The sequence below is a fragment of the Myodes glareolus genome, chromosome 24, assembly GCF_982192425.1.
Source record: "Myodes glareolus chromosome 24, mMyoGla1.1, whole genome shotgun sequence".
Taxonomy (NCBI): domain Eukaryota; kingdom Metazoa; phylum Chordata; class Mammalia; order Rodentia; family Cricetidae; genus Myodes; species Myodes glareolus.
The window spans coordinates 17,443,149-17,464,663 of NC_142049.1; the positions used below are offsets into that span (position 1 = coordinate 17,443,149).

The 21,515-nt window shown below is 45.9% G+C and overlaps 1 protein-coding gene across 3 annotated transcripts in view; it reads right to left on the bottom strand.

Annotated features, from left to right (window-relative positions):
* Fanci (FA complementation group I) overlaps positions 1–21,515 on the bottom strand; it is a 59,261-nt gene that overhangs the window by 1,039 nt on the left and 36,707 nt on the right. For all 3 annotated transcript variants that reach the window (XM_087901442.1, XM_087901441.1, XM_087901443.1), the window contains exons 19-37: positions 20,981–21,049; positions 18,781–18,882; positions 17,574–17,747; positions 17,379–17,500; positions 16,642–16,806; positions 15,738–15,917; positions 12,394–12,560; positions 10,462–10,544; positions 9,371–9,487; positions 5,802–5,853; positions 5,523–5,650; positions 5,362–5,430; positions 5,076–5,184; positions 4,760–4,947; positions 4,099–4,152; positions 3,958–4,017; positions 1,193–1,255; positions 418–513; positions 148–255 (exon numbers count right to left, since the gene is read on the bottom strand). In XM_087901442.1, coding sequence (XP_087757568.1) covers positions 148–255; positions 418–513; positions 1,193–1,255; positions 3,958–4,017; positions 4,099–4,152; positions 4,760–4,947; positions 5,076–5,184; positions 5,362–5,430; positions 5,523–5,650; positions 5,802–5,853; positions 9,371–9,487; positions 10,462–10,544; positions 12,394–12,560; positions 15,738–15,917; positions 16,642–16,806; positions 17,379–17,500; positions 17,574–17,747; positions 18,781–18,882; positions 20,981–21,049 — 2,106 coding nt within the window. The remainder of the gene's footprint in view (positions 1–147; positions 256–417; positions 514–1,192; positions 1,256–3,957; positions 4,018–4,098; positions 4,153–4,759; positions 4,948–5,075; positions 5,185–5,361; positions 5,431–5,522; positions 5,651–5,801; positions 5,854–9,370; positions 9,488–10,461; positions 10,545–12,393; positions 12,561–15,737; positions 15,918–16,641; positions 16,807–17,378; positions 17,501–17,573; positions 17,748–18,780; positions 18,883–20,980; positions 21,050–21,515) is intronic.

The following is a 21,515-nucleotide window of genomic DNA, read 5'->3' on the forward strand; positions in this document are numbered from 1 at the left end:
AGATAATGAAATGGAGACTCTCACCTAAGATTCATAATGGATCTAACTTGAGGGAGGGTGTAAAAGCCAGCCAGAATGCTGTAGAAACAGGACCTAGGGCAGGGCAGTTTGCCACTTTTCCTAGAAATATGAAAAGTAGGCACTGACCTCTTCACTTTCATCTTCTCCATCCTCTCGAAGAACCATGTCGAGAATGTTGCCTTTGATCTTGAAGTCCCGAGAAGTACTTAGCTTCATGTGCTGCATCAGGTTTACCTGGGGCAGACAGCCTTATGAACACGGGCACTTACTCAGGGACAGCTCAACACACTCCAGTGTGTATCTGGAAGACCTTGAGTCCATCGGGTCAGAAATGACAAACACTGTTGCTGCCTGCCCTGGCCTTCAACAGGAAAGGAGTTGTAATGGTATTTTTACCTTGGACTTTTTAGATAGCTGGATCAGAAACTTTTCATACTGTTCAATGGCAAACACGAGGTTAGGAATTGGCTTGGTTTCACGAAGAACTTTGGCCTAAGGGCAAAAGGACATTAAAATTTATATTTCAAGTTCAATAGCTTTTGCAGTTTTTCTGTAGTACCCCTCAAACTTACATCCTTGAAACCCACTTTGGCACGTGCTGTCTTTCTGACATTGCTGGGATTGTTCCCTCAAATGAGGATCCTGTCACTCAGGCTGGCCTCCCATTCTTCACCCCTAGTAGCTTCCTCCTGAATCCTGGGATCACAGCATGAGCCACTGATTCTGATGCCACCATCCCACTTTTAAATTCCTCAGAGGCAGCTTTCTAGCTGCATATAGAGACCTGTCCAGTGTTTCCTGTACAATACACACGGCAACTTACTTAGTGGTCTTCCCGACATTAGTTATTTCCGGTATTTCCCTTTAATACAGTGTGGTGAGGACAGGCCTGTACCTGGGCCTTTCTCAATCCTAAAAGGAACTGTTACAGCCAAATTTCCTAAAATACAGTAGCTTTCCCGCATTCACCAATTCTTAGCCCCCACCTCCCCCCCCCAAGACAGGGTATCTCTGTTTAACTATCCTTGAACTCAGATCTGGCATTACCACTACCGCCTGGGTAATTCTTAGACTCTTTAGAGGGTACCTCTTACACTCTTGCGTTTCCTAAAAACAATTTTTGTCCAACAACTAAGGCCCACTGTCTGAACAGCCAGGTAAAGCAGCTTACCATGATTGTGCCCGCTGCGGCCTTCTCCTTCTCTGTGCACTTCAGGTTGTTATTCCTCTTATTCTAAAACAGAAACATTGTCTCGTTCTCCAAACTCCTCTGTAGACTACAAGCTACAGAAATACTGATGCTCCTGGATGTCTTCCTCTGGGGTGTGCTCTTGGAGGTACCATGTAGACTTTGAGGGCAGGGTAACCATTGTATTCAGCTAGCACACACATTTCAACAGTTAAAATGGACACTGTCAAGGTGGTAGCAGGAACAGGCGCTTTCCTGCTGGGCAGCTGTCTAAACGGCTATACAGATACTAAGTCTTCTTAGCGGTAATCTTAGCACAATATAGTTACCTTGCTTGGGAAGCGTATAAAGGGTCACAGGGATACTTCCTGAGTTATAGATTCCTAGTGTGTAAGGCTCCTGGACAGAAAGGAGGAACCTGGTAATGGTGCACATCTTTAATCCTGGCACTTGAGGCAGAGGCAGGGGGATCTTGAATGAGGCCAGTCTGGTCTATGTAGTTCCAGGAAAGCCAGAGCTACATAGTAAAACCCTGCCTGAAACAACAGACAATGACAAAGTACTAACAGGACAAAAGATAAGACCTAAGTGAGGGGAGACGGACAAACCACCCAGAGTCAGTCAAACAGGAAACCTTCATTTCAAAAGGGGCCTCGGCCTCCCAGCGAAGGAGCAGGGACAGGAAAACAGTGCCCTAGAAGCACAGGAAACGAGAGAGACACAGGCAGGTAGAGCCTTGTGTTATGATCTGAAAGATTTCAGAGGTACTGGTATGAGAAAGTTAAAATCCTGGAAAATGGGGTAGAGTGTGAGGCTCTTATTAAGGAAAGGGAAAAGGAAAGCAGCCATGGATAGACTTCACCTGACCACATGGGAACTGAGCCATCTTCTCAGGTTTGTACCCATGGGCACCCTGTAGAGACTACAAGTAAACCCTGTGCACTGCCTAGAATTACTGACTAGAACAAGATCAAAACTATCAGCCAGGAAAAAGTAAATCTGTGACAGAAACATCCTTAGGCAGATGCTAAGGGTTTTGCAGCACTGCTTTTTATTGCAATCAAGGTCTAAGGGAGTGAGTGTACACAGAATGCATCATCTCTGTATAATTCCCAGGTCAACCAATAGTGAAGGATTCTAGAGCAGGAGGCTGGCAAACCATGCACAAACCATGAGGCAGATCTAGTCCACACATTTAAAAAGGGAACAGCGCCATGAACATTTATTTATGTACTCGAGCTGTTTTTACAACAAAAGAGCCGTGGGCATGAAAGGGCCACTACTTGGCCCTCTACTATAGAAAATGTGCTGACCGTGCTGTAGAATCAAACTAGCTGGGGAAAGTCTCAGTCTGCCCTTTACCAGCTGTCTGCTCTCGGCCATTCAGTCAACTCCCCAGATGTAAAGTATACTGAAGGCAGAAGCTGACGCATAGGAAGAACGATAATAGGTAAGGGCTACGTGGTAGCTATCCTAATAAAAAACAGGACTTGGATTATAGTAAAGGAGGTTGATAAGAGTCTGACAACTTATTTCTAGCTATATCTATTCTGCCCAGTCATGTTACTTGATTGTTAATAGGTTTGAGGAGCACTATTGAACATACAGTTGGAACTTTTAAAATGCTAGTGATCCAACAAGACTCTTGAGAGAGGGAACACGAGTAGTTATCCCGGGATCCCCTTTTGGAGGCTATCTCAGTCTAAGGATACTTTATGAAATTTCTGTGACTATAGAAACATTAAGAATAATATGCCAGGCATGGTGGCACATGCCTTTAATCCCAGCACTTGGGAGGCAGAGGAAGGCGGATCTCTGTGAGTTCGAGCCGGTCTGGTCTACAAAGCGAGTTCCAGGACAGCAAAACTGTTACACAGAGAAACCCTGTCAAAAAACAAAACAACAAAAAGCTGGGCATGGTAGCACGCACCTTTAACCCCAACACTGGGGAGGCAGAGGCAGGAGGATCCTTTATGAGTTCAAGGTCTCATCTACGTAGCGAATGCCAGGCTTGCCAGGGCTACAAGTAAAACCCTGTCTCAAAAGAGAGGGAGAGAAAGAAGCTGGGTATGACAGTATGCTTATTACCCCAGAACTTGAGCTGAGGCAGGTGGATCTCAAGTTCAAGGCCAGCCTGCACTACACAGAACTGTCTCAAAAGCAAAATTGAAGAGGTAGGGGGTAGATTCAAAACTTCAGTTTAAGAGTGGATGGATATATCCTATGGAGATAAAACAGATTTGAAGGAATGGCATCCACATGAAAGTATCAGAAGTTTGAGAGGGTACTCCTGCAAGCATTAAGAGAGAAAAAGAGCAGAAGGAAATAGCTTGTCCACAGTAGGGAGCTGGGTCTGATTGTGCACTCCTATAATCCCCAGGGAGAGAGAAGCAGGAAGATCAGGATTTCAAAGCCAGCCTGGGCTATATCATACAAGCAGGCGAACATTCATATACGTAAAGTAAAATAAAGATCTCCAATCCCTAAGAATCTGTATGAAAGAAAAGGGGTCTGGGGCTCACTGGGTTATTTATTTTTCTTTAAATATTCTCATATTCCTTCTCCTAAAAAGAGTCAGAATCAGAAGCATCGGACCTCCTGGAGCTAGAGTTACAAGCAATTGTGAGCCACCTGATGTGTGTGCCGGACACCTAACTCGGGTCCTTCCCAAGAGTGCTCCACCCTTTACCCACTGACTCATCGCGCCAGCCCTCCATTAAGTTCTTTCTTGCCTCCAAATGACTTACTTGTACATAAGAAATGAAAGAGTAACACAAGGGCGTCAGATGAGAGCCGGACAGCTTCACCTGTACCAAAGGAGAAAGATATGGGTGTGACTGTGGCAATGAACTATTCCCCCGCCCTTAGGAAAGCTGCTCTCAACTCACCAGCTTTTCCACAGTGTTCGGAATTCCTCTGGAGCTCTGACACACCTGCAGACACTAACGAAGAATTCCTAGATTACCCATCAGCCATGGAGCACATCTCATTGCTCTGACTACAGAGGAAAGGGAACATGCATAGCCCGGCCAGACACACAGCTTCCCTTCCCAGACAACAGGCAACAACAGGTTTGCTTCTGACTTGACCAGCTCAATGCTTTAAGACTCCTTCAGGCGGAGTTCTTACAGCTAGGAAGTAAATCTGTCCTCTTAAGTTGCTAGTAAAGAAGACAGGCTCCCAGTGTCTCCATCACAGCTCAGCAGCTGGAGCACAACAGCAGATGCACGTTCCAGAGAGGGCTGTGTCATCTGCCTAAGTACTTAGTCTAGATCACTTACAGAACATAAACTACGCAGTTCCCACCACCTGGATTCTCTGGGGACCAGAAATGGGTATGGCCATTCTCCACCAGAGGTGAAATCCATCATGCCAGACAACGCTGATTTAAAGTATGCCTCCCCTGACCTGGGGTGAGCCCCACTAACTACTGATCAAATGAAAACGAAACTGTGCCAACGGTTGGCAAGAGCTGTGTTCTGAGGCACTCTGCACCTGGCCAATGGGCACAGAGGGTAGTGCGGGCCAGATTATCTTCCAAAAACTCACGTATTTGACAAACGCTGTTAGGGTGCTGTAGATTTTGGACAGGTCCTTTAATAAAATGTCCACACAGCTGCCTGATGGCAGGGCCGTCTGCACCAGTTCATGGAAGAACGTAACCAGTGTCCCCAGCTGCATGATGATGGCTTTCTCAATGAGAAGGTTTGATGGGACTGCTTGAGACGAGGCGTCTTCTGAAGAGGAATCAAATTGATGCAGTTCAGTCTTCTCGTTAACAGTAAGGAGAATTAAAGCAAACTTCCACCTTCATGAAATAGTTCACATTTATTCTGGTGGCCTTTGTAGGCACTACAATCCCCACCTGGAGTCACTTCATCAGATAGAGTTTCTTGGTTCACTGAGCCCTTAATCTTGGCGATTAACCAGTCCACTTCTTCTAGGACTTTCTCGGCCTGACTCAGAACGAGTAACTGCGGAAAGAAAAGCACGTGTGGCATGGTTCACACTGCTGGGACAATGGCAAGCGCCGCACCCACAGAGACCTTCCAGGCCCGAGGACAGAAGCCGCGGTAGCAGACTCTTTAGATAGACGGTGCTGGGTGGAAGGGACAGCAAGGGCTGTTTGCCACGATCACATCAACACTCACGCAGACAGTGGGGGCAGCTGTTCTCAGATTCACTACTGCAAAGTGGTTTGTCTTCTCTATCTCTATATCCTGGAAAGGAAAAGAGGCGAGACCTAAGACCAGTAGCCATGGCCTTGACCTTACTCCCCACACAGGATGTCACACTATACTTGCTGCACTACCTGGTCTATGTCTCCCAGCTGCCCATGGATATCCTGGGACAAGTCACGAAGTAGGGTGACAGGACTCTTATGTAAGACATGCAGGCTGAAGAAGAGGCTCATCAAACTCTTACAAAACGAGGCATCCTCTAGGAGCGGGAAGGGAAGAAGTGTGAATCACTTGTTATGGCTTTTGCAGACTGGCCACGCTCGTGACGCTGTAAAGGGAGCCCCTCTCTAACAGGTTTTGGTGATGGTGATTATGTATAAAGCCGTTAGGAAGGGAGGCAGGAAACTCACCCCGGCTGTATTCTTTGCAGATCTTAGACGTCCAGGATAACATCTGCATAAACTAAACAAAAGACCTTCAGATGTTAAAGAAAACGGTGCTGGGTACGGTGGCACTTGGGAGGCAGAAGCAGGCAGATCTCTGTGAGTTGAAGGCCAGCCCAACCTACACACTGAGTTCTAGGCCAGCCAGGGCTACAAAGTCAGACCCTGTCTTCTTTTTTATTAAATAAAGACAAAACTAAACTAAACATATTTTGTCAGAACAGAAAAATCCTTAGTCCTTTCTAGATCTAATCAAATCACCTACCAAGACTGTGCCTGGATTCATTCAGCTACGGAACGGCATAGAAATGAGTCCAACGAGATGAGACGCTGTGCCATTTCTCACAGCACGCGGCTGGACACTCAGTGTCTGTGTCCTCAAGGACTAAATGTCCTCAGATCTGGATCTGAGTTCTCATCTCTCGGCCTCCTCTGTTGCTACCACGGTAGTCCAGGGCTACGTATCCTCTGTCCTGATACTTTCGATATTTTAATGGTCATCTGGCTACAGAGAGGTGTGGGAGAAGATCTTGGCTATAAAAACAGAAAAGAAGGGGGAGAAGAGAGTAAAGGAGGAAGAAACACACATACAGAATTTTCGTAGGTGAAGGAGATGTGAGGTTTTGGGGTAACAGGAATCTGAACCAGGCTCGCAGGCACGAAGGCACTGATAAGCAGGGACAGTTAATTAAGTACAGACAACTACAGTTTTGGTTTGTTGGCAGGGAAAAGGCCAATAACTAAAGGTCTTTAGGAACTGACACTAAAGGACCTCCAGAACCCCGTGTTAGTGAAGAAACCGGGACGCAGAGGCGCTCTGCTGTGGTGACAGTGGTGGGGTCTGACCTAAGAACCTACCTTTGTATTTGCTTCCATAGGAAAATCTTGAAAGACCCAGGCAAGATTAAGTTGTTTGCTTATTTAAGAAGAACACACGGAGGGATGAGTAGGCGAGACTAGTGATGATAACATTGTTACAACGCCTCGTTTTCAAACTACCCAACTTCATTACCCACTCAGAATGCAATTAAAGTTATCGATAACAGAAAAAAATTGGTAGGAACTAGGGAGGTAGATCAATTGTTAAGGGTGCTTCTGATGCATGCCTGTAACACTAGCACCTGGGAGTGGAGGCAGGAAGCCGTGAAGGGACACTGGCTCACTCCAGCATGTGGCTGTGGCAGGTCGTTCCCTCGCCTTGCTAAACCATTAGGTCACATTCCTGAAGCCAGCCACCAAGGTCTAGTCCCTTATTTGGCCACTCCCTCCTCCTGAAGCTGACTACCAAAGTTCAGCTATCAGAAGCCCCCTTTGGTTTACCTTATTAATATGCCCAATTAAAATTAAACACCTCATCCTAACATGGGGTTCCTCCGCCCCTGCTTACCTTTCTAAACTGCTGTTTTCCTATGTCCATCTCCTCTACCCAGAGGCAGGTCCTTTGTCCCTTTGGGACAAACATCCCCGCCCCTTTCCCGTCTCCTCATCCTCTGTCTCCTTTACCACACCACATTCTGGCCCGTTGTAACAGAGCCCGCCCCCCCATTACATCTGCAAGGTCATTTGCTGTTTTTCTGAGCCAGAAAGCAGCCACTTTAATTTTTCTTTCCTGCCTAATAAATATCTGTGAGAACAGGTGTTTGGGTGTGGTTTGTGCCTAATCTGGGATTGGGGAGAGAGCCCCTGCTGTGTTAGGGTGGGGGATCTCCTTCAACAAGTTCTATTTTGGTTTCTTTTGCTGTAGAAAACATTCTGACTGAAGGCAACTCAAGGAGGAAAGGGTTTTTTTTGTTTGTTTGTTTTGCTTTGGTTTAACAGCCCACAGGTGGGCAGGGAGGGAAATCAGGACAGGAACTCAAAGCAGGAGTCTGGAGACAGGAATCGAGGCAAAGACTATGGAGGGGTGCTGCTCACTGGCTTGCTCCCCATGGCCTTGCTCAGCTGGCTTTCTTACAGAACCCAGGACGCACCCAGCGATGGCATTACCTATAGAGTGCACATGGGCTCACACTCACCACTCACTAACCAAGAACATGCCCTCACAGACCTGCCTGGGGACAGCCCCTCGCTTAAGTTTCCCTCTTTCCAGATGACTCTAGTTTGTGTCAAGTTGACAAAAAACTAACCAGGAGTTATCCTTAGCAACATAGCAAGTTCAAGGCCAGACTGGGTTACATGGCACCCTGTCTCAAAAACAAACAAAAACATAAAAAAAAAAATAAAGACACAATCTGAAGCGAAATGGAAGGGGTGTTGGTGAAAAGCAGATTAAATATTTTCCATCCGTCAGTCTTCCCAAAACTCACTTTATCTCAAACTCCCGCAACCACACAATTCTGTTCCTTTCCCAGTTTTTTTCCCTCTCTATAAAAAACAAGGGCTGGAGAGATGGCTCAAAGGTTAAGAGCACTGACTGCTCTTCCAGAGGTCCTGAGTTGAATTCCTAGCAACCACATGGTGGCTCACAACCATCCGTAGTGAGACCTGGTGCCCTCTTCTGGCCTGCAGGCAGAACACTGCATACAAACAAACAAACAAACAAAAACCAAATGAAGCTGTTTCAGTATGGGTGAACTATAGCTGGGAAAGAGGCAGGGAACCTTTCCCAGGCTAACCTGGATCTAGGACATTAGCATCTGCCCTCCAATCTCAAACGCCCCATGGCCACAGGTGACAGTCTCTCAGGGAACAGCAGTTCCTGGGGGCAAGAGCCCACACGACAAGCCTTGCCTCCGAGAGCTTCATAGGACAGGGTAGATATGGATGGATTGCTAGCTCCTATGGCATCCTTTACTGCCCTGTGGAGATACTACTGTTGAAGAGATCAACCAAAACGGCCCTTCTCTCATTCTTTTTACGTGTGAACGCTCATATGGAAGGGCAATCTATATGTACACACACCTAACACATATATACGTACAATCCATCTCCTCAGGTATTTCTACTTTGGGACTGTGGTCACACTCGACGGCATATCATTTGCTAAATTCTCCTCAAACTTTGCTTTTTCCCTATGAAATCCAAACGTTGAACTTCAGCTACCTTCATGATTAAAGCTCCATCATTTCAGCACAGGACTGAGAAAGAACCGTGTTACCATGTTGAAAGGGCTGAGGGCACCAAAGACAAACCTGTCTGATATAAACAGCGTTTGTAGTTGATGAACAAACGAAGCCAGTATGCTCTTGACTTTCACTGGCTGCAAATGCTCTGACAGAAACAATGTAGAGGAAAAGACACACCCTACAGCTCCTTCAAAAGGATGGTTAGAGGGATACTTTTGTTTGATTTTTTTTGAAGTAGGCTGGCCTCCAGCTTGCTATGTAGCCAAGGCCAGCCCCGAGTGTGCGGTCTTTCTTTGTGACAGGCATGCACTGTCACACCAGACTTGTGTCTGGGGACCAGACGGAGGGCTGTGTACAGGTAAGCACAGGTCCTACCGAGCAGTCACCTCAGCCCTAGGTGTATGCTTTTATATGACACGGTTCTTGTCTTCTGAGGGGTCCTAACAGGGACTCAACAAGCACGGTTGCTACCTGAGCAGAGGAGGGCTCCAGCAGCCTGGACAAGGTGGAGAGGATCGCGATGAGCAGCAAGGCCTCTTTGCTGTTAAAATCCTCCTCTTCACTGCTCAGCAAGTTCAACAGGGACCTCTGCAAAAGGAGTGGATGTACACAGATGGGAGCAGACATTTTGTACCAGAGAAGAGACATCTACCCAGAAAGTCTCACGGCTGGAACAGAAGGATTCAAAGCTATGTAATCCCAAGGGGATAAAAATCGGGAAAGAAACCTGGAGTTGAGATTCAGTTTTCTGTTTCAACTACAGACTGAGCGTTCTCTTGAAAACCAGGGCCGGCTCTTGTCTTACTCCCTGAAGTACACACGGGGAACAAACTAGTCTCTGGTGGTTCTCATCTGCTTGGAGCCGGAGCTCAGCCTCTGACCTTATGGCTAGACCAAACCCCAAACTCAGCTTCCCGGACGCCTGTGCCCACAGTGGAATCAGTCTGATTTGAGTGTCCGCTCAGCAGTCTTCCTGACCACAGTGGAGCTGCCTACAGGAGTGCTTTACCTCTTCTGTTCCTGTCAGTGTTCCAGTAACAAGTCCTGGGAACAGCAGGAACGTTAACCATCATCTGTTAAAGAAACCCTGGTCACTGGGCGGTGGTAGTGCACGCCTTTAATCGCAGCACTCAGGAGGCAGAGGCAGGTGGATCTCTGTGAGTTTGAGGCCAGCCTGGTCTACAAGAGCTAGTTCCAGGATAGGTTCCAAACATACAGAGAAACCCTGTCTCGAAAAAACAAAACAAAAAAACCCCCAAAAAACCCTGGCCATGAAACACACTGATACATGGACAGTTACAGGTAAGAAACTTCACAGGCTTCCGTTTTCCAGTCCAGGTATCAGTTGGACAAGGCCAAATTATACCATACAATCAAACCAAAAAAGTTGCCCCGAGAGCTGGTTTCTCTCTTTCTATCACCTTAGAAAGGATTCTCAGAGGCCCTGAGTTCTGCCTGTTGGATCCTCACTGGAGCCTTCCCAACATCTAAGAGCCGCCTGGTACTTCCTGTCTGACTCCTCCCGGAAGAGGCTAACACAACCACTTCCCCAGGCTTCTCACCTGAAACTGCCGGATCTGGAATGTAGCTCTCTGAGTGACAGTGACGCCTGCTTCTTCTCCCTCTTCTTCTGTGCCTGTGACATCTGGACATGGAAAGAATCCTATCTTTTTTCAAACTGGCTTGAGTTTTTGTTACTTTGTTTTTGTTGAGACAAGGTCAAAGTAATAACCCAACCCAGCCTGGAACGTCCTATGTAAGACCTGAACCTGTGATCTCCGTCTCGGCTTCCTGAATGCTGGGATAACAGCTCTTTTTCGGCCCCCACACCACCCTGTACTTTGGTACCAGGGATTGAACCTAGGTCCTCATATGTGCTAGGCAAGGCGTCTGCCAACTAAGCTGTGTTCTCAGCCCTCTTTTTACTTAGAATTGGTGTGGGAGGTCCTTCTGTCTATGTGTTGCTTTTATTGGTTAATGAATAAAGAAACTGCTTTTGACCTATAGCAGAGCAGAACAGAGCTAGGCAGGGAAAACTAAACTGGATGCTGGGAGAAAGAAGGCAGAGTCAGGAGAAGCCATGTAGCCCGCCAGAGACAGACAATGGATGGAACTTTACCCAATAAGCCACATGGCAATACACAGATTGATAGAAATGGGTTAAATTATGATGTAAAAGTTAGCTAATAAGAAGCTAGAGCTAATGGGCCAAGCAGTGGCCCATTAATATTAATACAGTTTCTGTGTGGTTATTTCAGGGTTGAGCAGCTTGGAACAAACAAGCGGCCTCCTACTACATAGAATTTTTTCCTTTATTTTAATTTTATGTGTATGGATATGTAGCCTGCATGTGTATCTGTGCACCACGTGTGTGCAGTACCCATGTAACTGGGAAGGGAGTTCCAGATCCCCTTGGAACTGGAGTTAACAGTGGGCTGTGAGCCACCATGAGAGTGCTAGAAATCAAATCCACGTCCTCTGGAAAAGCAGCAAGTGTTCTTAACTGTTGAGCCACTTCTCCAGGCCCAGGCACTTTTTTGTTTGTTTTTAATAAAAAAAAAAAACTCAGTGGTTGGGAGTGCTGGCTGCTCTTCCAGAGGGCCTAGGTTCAAGTCCCAGCACCCACATGACAGCTCACAACTGTCTTTAACTCCTGTTCAAGGAAGCTGACATCCTCACACAGACATACATGCAGGGAGAATTATCAATGTACATAAAATACAAATAAAAATTATTTTAAAAAAACAACATATGTAATACACACACTTGTTTTTTGGTAGGGTCTCACTCTATAGCCTCTGCCACCCTAGAAATTATTATGCAGTCTCAAATTTGTGGTTCTCTTCCTGCCTTTCCCCCTTGAGTGCTACGTTTTTATGCATGTACCATACCATACCCCAACTTTGGAGGGAACTAATAGTTAGAATTATATTATTTTGAGACTGGGTTTCACAGTCCAGATACTCATTATGAGCCATGTCTGGCCTCGAACTTGTGATCCTGACTTAGCTTCCAAGTACTGGGATTACAGGTCTGAATCATCACGCCTAGGGATAGCTAAAATTTTAGAATTAAAAAAATAGTCTGGAGGCTGATTTAAATGTTCCTAAATTTCACTTTCTTTTTGTGGGGACTGAGACAGGGCCTCTTTATTATGTAGCTCTTGCTTGTCCTAGAACTCACTCTGTAGACCAGGCTGGCTTCAAATTCACAGAGATCCACCTGCCTCTGACTCCCAAGTACTGTTAAAGGCGTGCACCACCATGCCCGGCTTTCTTAATGCTGTCAATATTTGCAGTTAAGTGCAGATCCTGAATCCACTAGATGTCACCCTTGGCAGCCCTAGGTCCTTCTCAGATCCTGAATCCACTAGATGTCACCCTCAGCAGCCCTAGGCCCTTCTCAGGCGTGCTCTAGTAGGTGAACAAGTAGACTCAAAAGGGTCTGGTTCTGGAGAAAGCAAAGAAAGTTATTCATGGCACTGTAATGCCTACCCAGAGCCCTGAGAAACTGCTGGATCCTGGGCTGGTAGAACTGTTGTACAGCACTGAGTGTCTTCTGCAAACCCTCCAAGCACAGCAGTGAGATGCTCTTTCCTTTCTCTTTCCTTCCCGACTCTTCCACTGAGGTAGGAATGGACGTGTATCTCCACAGTAAGACCCTAAAGAGTGGGAAAGTTGTCAACACAAACCATTAATGTCAATCTAGATATAGTAAACGTTTCAGAAACTTACACCTATGAAACTGCCCCACCACTGAGGTGTTTCTACGCCTCCCTGATAGTCAACTCTCCTTCTTGATTTGCTGGCCTCATTTCTTTTCCCACAATTACGCGTTTTACAAGTAACCCCATGCAAGCGCTGTCATTGAGCAGAAAGCTAGAGCCTTCGTGATCCAGCATGTCTTTCAGGTTCACCTCTTGCTGCAAATATTAATAGATGGTATCCTTTTGTTTTTTATTGTTAAACAGGACCTCATTACCCAGGATTATCTCTTAAATTTTTTTTTCCTTTTTAAATTTTATGTGTATGAATGCTTTCGCCAGCATGCATGTCTGAGGGCCACGTGTGTGCAATGCATGCAGAAGAAGGTATGAGATCCCCTGGGACTGAGTTACTGTCGGTTTGGAACCACTGTGTTCAGATGGATGCTGGAAATAGAACTGGGTCATCAGGAAGAACAGCCTTAACCTCAGAGCCGTCTCCAGCCCCAGCCAGGCTTGTCTCTCACACTTGCTGTGTGGCTCAGTTCTGACCCTCCTAGGGCTGGGATTACAGGCTTGTGCCACCACACCTGGCTTTATGTTCTGCTGGAGAGCAAACCCAGGATCCCACACCTGCTGGACAAGCTTCCTGAAGTAAACTACATCTCCAGCCCCTATTCTGTATTTATAGTTAAGTAGTATTCAACGTATAGCAGGGATGTAACAGTCTGTCCATCACTTCTTTATCACTATTTTTAAAAATCACATGTGCATGTATGTGTAGGGGGTCTGTACTAGCTTACTAGCTGAGTGCCAAGAAACCAAACTTCAGACCTCCACAAGAGCAGCCCGTGCTCAGAACCGCTGAGCTGTCTTCCCAGCCTACCTTTTTACTTCACCGCAGCAATACTTTAATTTTATCACATCTAAAGGTTTCTGTTCTTATTTTCCCCCGTTATGCATTTACCTATTCTCTTTACACATTTTCTTCACTATTGGCCTGACCCTCTTCCCTTTAACCAGGTGTCCTCCTCCCTAACTATGTGTGCGCCTTTAAAAGACAAAACAAAGCAAAAAGCACCCTTTTATAGACCTGGTACTTTCCTTGGGTTTATCTCATCTTATTTTTGGACTTTCTCATTACTGAGAAATCATTTTGTTATTTATCATTTTAATATTATCCATCCAATTCTACCTTTTCCCTAATTCCCCTTTCTTTCCCTTTCTAAGTCTTTTTACCTCTATTTATTGAACCTTCCTTCTCTACTTTCATTTTTCCTCTTCCTTTTCTCTTACCATTTACTATTTCCATATTTGCACTACATAATTTTTACCACACCCTTTAACATCTATATAATTTAATACTCTATAACATTTATTACAATTTTAGCATACCTATAACACTTCTTTTTTTTTTTTTTTTTTGTTTTTCGAGACAGGGTTTCTCTGTAACTTTGGAGCCTCTCCTAGAACTAGCTCTTGTAGACCAGGCTGGCCTCGAACCCACAGAGATCCACCTGCCTCTGCCTCCTGAGTGCTGGGCACCATCTCCCGGCCTACACTTGCTGTTCTATGGTCTCTGCTTACATGAGTGAGTGGGTAACAATGGATTTTCAGAGTATTTCTTTCTCCCAAAAGGTTTGATGTTGTAACCATTTGTTTTCTTTGAGTAGAACAGGAACAGCCGTTTGTTGTGGGTACCGGGACCTGACCCTAGGTTCTCTGCAGGAACAGTGTATGCCTTTTAAACCGCTGAGCCCCTCTACTAACCTTTAAAAAATTTTTTTCTTTAAATATTATATGTCTGAGTGTTTCTCCTGAATGTATGTACATGTATCATGGTGCCTGCGGAAGCCAAAAGGAGTCGGATCCCCTGGAACTGGAGATACAGATGGTTGTGAGCCCCCATGGGGATGCTGATAACTGAATTCAGGTCCTCTGCAAGGACAGCAAGAGAGCTATCTCTCTAGCCCCATTCTTTAAAGATTTATTTATTTAGTACTTTTACAGTGTTCTGCCTGCATGTATGCTTACAGGCCAGAAGGCAGATTCTTTATGGATGGTTGTGAGCCACCATGTGGTTGCTGGGAATTGAACTTAGGACCTTTGGAAGAACAGCCAGTGCTCTTAACCTCTGAGCCATCTCTCCAGCCCTAGCCCCATTCTTTTATTTTTTTTTGAGGTAGAATCTCACACTATAGCTTCGGCTGGTCTGAAATTCACTACACAGCCCAGGGTGTGTGTGTGTGTGTGTGTGTGTGTGTGTGTGTGTGCGCGCACACACGCGTGTGCACATGCACTATGCCATGGCTTGTATGTGGAGACCAGAGGACAGTTTGCAGGATTTGATTCCGAGGATCAAACTCAGATCATAGGTTTGGTGACAAGTGCCTTTGCCCACTGAGCTACCTGATCAGTGGACTGTGGACCACCTGCTATAGGTGTGAGGAACTGAACCAGGGTCAGGAAGAGGATGCACTCTCAACTGCTGTCATCTCTCTAGGCTAGACATTTCTTCCTTCCTTCCTTCCTTCCTTCTTTCCTTCCTTTCTCTCTCTCTTTTTTTTTTTTTTTTGAGCTATGAAGGTAAAACATCAACAACCCTTACTGAAGAACAAGTAAACATTGTATACTATGTACAGACGGCACATGGTCCAGTTGCATTTGCAGATGGAGTTATGCCTTTGCTACAGCCTTGGACACATTCTGAACTAGTGTACACTTCCGTTGTGTCAGAGTGATGATCTTAGCATGCTTGGATGTTGCATCCTTATTCTTGATAGCCATGTGCTCTGTAAAGCCGTTCACCATGATTACATTATTAGCCAGGCGCTGCAGAACAGGCGCCATTTATCTCATGTAAGTGTTTAATCCGCTGTCAAGTGTGTGTACATTTAGGAACGTCATGCTTGCTTTATAAACATTCAGTCACTATGCAATAATACCTCCTTCTCTCCTGAGAATGCAGTGAGATTTTATGAGACAAAGAAGCCACACAAGGCAAAAGAGAAAAAAGACTCACTACGAGATGTTCCGCTCTCACTCCTGATACATGCCTGATAGTCTGTCCCTAATTTCCTATCCTGCAGAATCCACAACACACAAGCTAACAGTTTGCAGGTGAGAGTGGCTTACCGAGTGATGTCACAGAGGTTCTGAAAGATCCTGTCTGGGTTTCGGCCATCAGGACCACTCACGTGCCCTCTCTGTATTAGCTGCTGTACCTTCTGCAGAGCTACGTTCACTGCGTAGTGCATAAACTCATTGCTGGACCGCAGGACAGACAGGCTCTCTTCATGACTTTGGATGCTGTCTCTAGAGAGTAAAGGAAGGAAAGAAGGAGCTGAGCCTGGTGGTGCAGCCTGTAATCCCAGCACCTGGGAGGTTGAGACAGGAGGATTGCAAGTTCAAGGTCTGACTGGGCAACTGAACATGATTCTGTCCAAAAGAAAACGAGAAACGGGGTGGGATATAGCCACATGGTGGGGGCCTGCCTAACACACTGAAGGCTTATGTTTAATCCCCTCCTGTTGCTAGGGACTAGGTTTCTAGAGACATCCAGAGAGCAGCGCTCAGCAAGCTCTGAGTGGAGACTCACGGACAGCATAAGCTGAGTCACCGCCATGTGCTCTACCTCATTCTGCACGCTGTTGCCTCAGCTCCTCCCTCCTCCGTTAACTCCTCACACTTTAAGGAAATCAAAGTCTTAGTCTTTGCGACTTTTAATTGTCCTGTCGTTACTTAGTTCAGTTTCTCCTCTCTTCCCCTTTTATCTGTTGTTGTGAACAAAGTTCTTACTTTATCCTTCTCATTCATTAGGCCACAGCTTCCCGTCTGCTTTAAAAATGCTGAGGTACACCTCCCTCTTTAGAAAGCCTACCTTGAGTTATGCAACTTTCATGTGAAGAAAATTTAACCTCCAAACTTATTTCCTACTGTATGCAATACGGTATGCACTGTGACTCCAGACAGGCAATGTGGGGAAACTGGGCACGCGTTCTCTTTACTGAACTGCCTCTCAGCACAAGGAGACTCTTACCTGAAGAGAGCCGTGAGAAGATCAGACACAAACTTCATGGACAAGAGGCTATCGTTTGTCCTGCTGGTCATTTTTGTTTTGCCTTTCCCAGCTTTTTCATTGAGGATGTCGGAGAACTTCTTGTAACACATAAATAGGCTCAGAATCTCCTCAAACTTACTCTTGCTGCGACAAAGGAAAGAGAGAGTAAAGACAAACAGCGTCAGCTCCTTGTGCCTTGGTTTCCTGGAGAAGATGGAGGTCCCCATACTTCCTCAAATGTCTCATCTTAGAGCCAGCATTGTGAGTTAGTGGGCCCTCATTAGCATGGCACTCCCAAATCATGGCAACCTCCAGGAGCCTTTTTTCTTGCCTCTGATTTCTTCCAAAGATCATGGAAGCTCAGTACTACCCCTAATAAAATCCTTATATTAAGAGTTAATAGTACTTGAATTGAGGATCTGGGAACTTTGAATAAATGAAAGCTTGCAGGCCTGGTAGCAGGAACATTGAGGGTGGTGGCGCACATCTTTAATCCCTGCACTTGGGAGGCAGAGGCAGGCGGAACTCTGTGAGTATAAGGTCAGCCCAGTCTACTGAGTTCTAAGTCACCCAGGGCTTTTGAGATCTTGTCTCAAAAAAAAACCAAAGAAAGAGAAAGACATAATATTATAGTCTTTGTTCTTTTCATGTCTAATGTAATGCTAGAGTAAACCAGCAAATAATAAGACTATATGAAGGGTCACAACAACCCTTACCTGAAGTTACTGATGGAGAAATTATATTCTATTAGAACTTCACACACTCCCATTATGAGACAGGCACAGATATGATTCTTGATGCCGACGCTAGTGCTCTGAGAAAAATCTGCTGATTTATCCTAAAAGACAAATACAAATTAGTGCACTGCTAAAGCCTCCGAAGGTCCGTGCAGCTGAGGACTCAGCAATTACCAGCTCGAAGTCTTCCAGCTCACTCTTAATCATTCTGACAGTAATGGACTCCAACATGTCGTCCAGCTCATGGCACAGTCCCCCTTCTTCCTCTTCTTCATCCACCTGTTGCTGGGAGATCACTCTGCTCTTATACCAGGCCAAGCAATGGTGAATGCAAGACAGCAGGTGATCCTAGAAGAAAACGAGAAACAACCAGCTACGGCCCTGTTCCGCAGCTCATGGGACCCGCTGGCACCGCGTGTCAGGTCCATCTGAATTAGCAATACTGGGGAAGTGTGTTTCTTCTGAAAGACTGAACAGACGCGGTGTTTCCTGAGCCTTCCCCGAGAACTGTCCCCGTAAGGCGCTTACGTTTCAGAAGGAAACTCCATATGTGCTCTCTGACTTGAGACCAACACCATGAGAGCCCCACTGTGAAGCTAACCCACCTCTAGCTCCCCAGTCCTGAAAGCTGTCCTAGAGACAGTTTATGCTGAGGGAATCTTCGGGATAGCAATACGGCCTCACCTCATGGCACTGAAGCTACATTAACGAAGACCAGATGGGACAACTCAACCTCTCCCCATTTTCCTAGTCACTTGTGGGACGTCTCACTTTTTTGCCATCTCTTCCCACCGTTCTGCAGCTAGCTGAGAGCGGAGCCCTGGCCTAGTCTCTCTAGAGTTCACCAGAGTGCACACCGCAGCTCATCTGAAGCCACGCGCTCCCTCCAGACTAAGGAAACAGATTTATTGACTCCTGCGCATACCTCTGCTTTCATCAGTGTATAACCAAAGCTCTGCAAGGGACAGATACAAACTCTTAGGAAGAGGCGGTTGTCATGATTAGTGAAGTACTAACAGGGAGACAGTGACCAAGAGATCAAAGCAGGAACTGGCTCAGCAGTGGCACTTGATACTCTTGTAGAGGACCTGGGTTCGAGTTTCAGCAACCACACTGTGGTTCACAACTGGCTGTAACTCCGTTCCAGGGGATCCAGTGACCTCTCTGGCCTCTAAGCACCAGGCACATGTACCCATGATGCATATGTACCCATGCAGGAAAATACTCCTATACATAACACACAGTGAATAAATCTTAAAACGGGTCACTGATAATGGATAGGGCAAAGTTAAGAGTAAAAGGTCCGGGGAGGATGGGACCTCCTGTGGTCAACCTTACCACTGACAGTGAGCCAGGGGCTGCAGGGGCAAGGAAGTCTTACCAGCGGTTCTTGTAGAAAGATTTGACTTCCTTGGGTCAGAACACAAGCTCCCAGCTTCAGAGGAGGCAGCAGATCAGGTTCTGGCTCATAGAACAGTTTTAACTGTACAATGAGACAGAAAAATCAGGACTCGTGAATACTTCTTGAGTATTTAACAGTTCAAGCTGACGGCACCTTAGCCTTCTAAGACACATCTCCCAACTGCCCAAAGAATGAAGTAACAAATTTATATGGCTTGGCCTGCCCACAACCTTTCAAAGCGTTGCCGGCACAGCCCTGATCAAGGCAACTTTTTCTCCTTTACTCTTATTCCCTTTCTTATCAGTCTTCAAAGCTGCAAAGGCAACCAGCAGTTTCAGAAGATCTGATGAAGAATACAGGGGCAAATCAGCGTCAATGGACCAGTGGACTACAAAAGGAAAAAGGAAAGCCTGAAGGTGGAAAGGGGATGTACTAGGGGGGTGCCCAGGGTGCTGGGGTGTGTGCGAACGTGACCAAGACACACTACATACATGTGCAAAGCTGCCAGCGAATAAGATTCTTAAAAAGAGTATTGCCTCCCGAGTCTAAACCAGTACTATCTCTATTATCGATTGTGACAGTAACCCAAATCTTAGGTCTTCATTTGAAAACTGAGTCTATTGGTAAAATTAAAGCTATACAATAAGGCTTAATCATTACAATACACACAAAGAACGTCAAACACTACTCGGCACACAACAGAGCTTTAAAATAAATCTTGGCTCTTATTTACTTCTGTCTGTCCTCTCCTGAAGTCTGCAGGGCTTTACTGGTCCACATGCTGATCCGTGTAGGAAAGCGCTGCTCTATGCCTCAGACACGTTTTCAGTTCTTGTTACAGTGTGACGATGCTTGGAAGATATGATTTAGCTACCAGGGCACACATTATCCAGAGGAGCACGCCAAAACCCAGTGAGAAGTTTCTGAGAGCAAAGGCCTTCCAAAAGCTTAACATCTAAGACCTTAATTTCAAATGGATTTTTTCCCCCAGAATTCCCATGAAGCAATGGGGATGGGCTCCTGTCAATTCACATCTAATTGCAGGAAAACGATGGGCTAGGAGCCTACCTGAGCCCTCCCAGTGGAGAACAAATGTTATGCAACTGGTTAAAAAAAAAAAAAGATTTTTGATAATGCTTAATATAAGAATCTTGAGAATTTATTTATATATGATGTCTTCATCTGAACTCGGCTCATCCTGATGGTCCTTTCAAGTGTGTCACTGATTTAAAACATCTTTTGAGTTGGGTGCTGTGGTGATTTGAATAGTGAGAGGCACTATTAGGAGGTGGGGCCTTGTTGGAGGATGTGTGTCACTGGGGGCAGGCTTTGAAGTCTCAGAAATTCAAGTCAGAAATAGTCTGCCTGTGCTCTGCGGATCCAGATACAGAACTCTCAGCCCCTTCTCCAGTACCGTGTCCACCTGTGTGCCACTATGCTTCCAGCCACGGATTAAACCACGGATTAAACCTCTGAACTGTAAACCAGCCCCAATCAAATGTTTTCCTTTGTAAGAGTTGTATCTCTTCACAGAAACAGAACCCTAACTAAGGTGTGATGGCAAACACTTGTTTTTTGGAGGGGATTTTGAAGACAGGGTTTCTCTGTACATTTGGAGCCTGTCCTGGAAGTAGCTCTTGTAGACCAGGCTGGCCTCGAACTCAGAGATTCACCTGCCTCTGCCTCCCGAATGCTGGGATAAAGGCATGGGCCACCACCACCCTGGACAGGCAGGGATATACAGTGAGACCCTACCTCAAAAGAACCAACCAAGCAATTTTCTGAAGCCTGAAGTGGTGCTGGATGTTTGAAATCCCGGTACTTGAACAGTAGAATTAAAACTCAGAAAAAAATGAAGACAGCTTCAACTACATAATCATTTGAGTGCAGCCTGGACTACATCCATGCCTCAAAACACACACACACACACACACACACACACACACACACACACACACACACATAAAATAAAATTGAATAGCGCCATAAAGTGTCCTGACTTAAGGAGAAGACTGAGACTTGAAGGAAGATTCAGAGGCTAGCAAGACAGCAGCAGGTCAGTGAAGCAAGGTGTGCCTACAATTCACTAGCATCCTAGTTAGTGAGCTGAGTTGTATTTACAAGTCTGAAAAGCACCATCCTGCCTCACCTGATCCCGATGAGCCATACAGACACTCACCTGTGAGAAGAGAGTCTGCATGATCGAACTGGCCAGCTGGGAGTTCCGGCGAAGCACATCGTAGAAGCCCTAGGAGCAACGCAGGGACAAGATAATTCTTTCTCTTATTCTGTTCTCGGTTCTTTTTAAATGTGTTGTCTGTGTGGGGTGGGGGTGACGGACGTGCCACAGGTGTGTGGGTGGAGGTCAGAAGGGGACACTGGATTCCCCAGAGCTGAAATTACAGGCAGGTATGGGCCACCTAAAATAGGGCTGGGAACCTCAGGTTCTCCAAAGAGCTAAGCACCCTTGAACTGCTGTGCCATCTCTGCAACCCATAAAATTTTCTTACTTTACACATATACTCTAAAAACAGCATTCTGAGCCAGGCAGTGATGGCTCATGCCTTTAATCCCAGCACTTGGGAGGCAGAGGCAGGAGGATCTTTGTGAGTTTGAGGCCAGTCTGGTCTACAAAGCGAGTTCCAGGACAGTCAGAACTGTTACACAGAGAAACCCTGTCTCAAAACAAACAAACACAATAATAATAACAACAA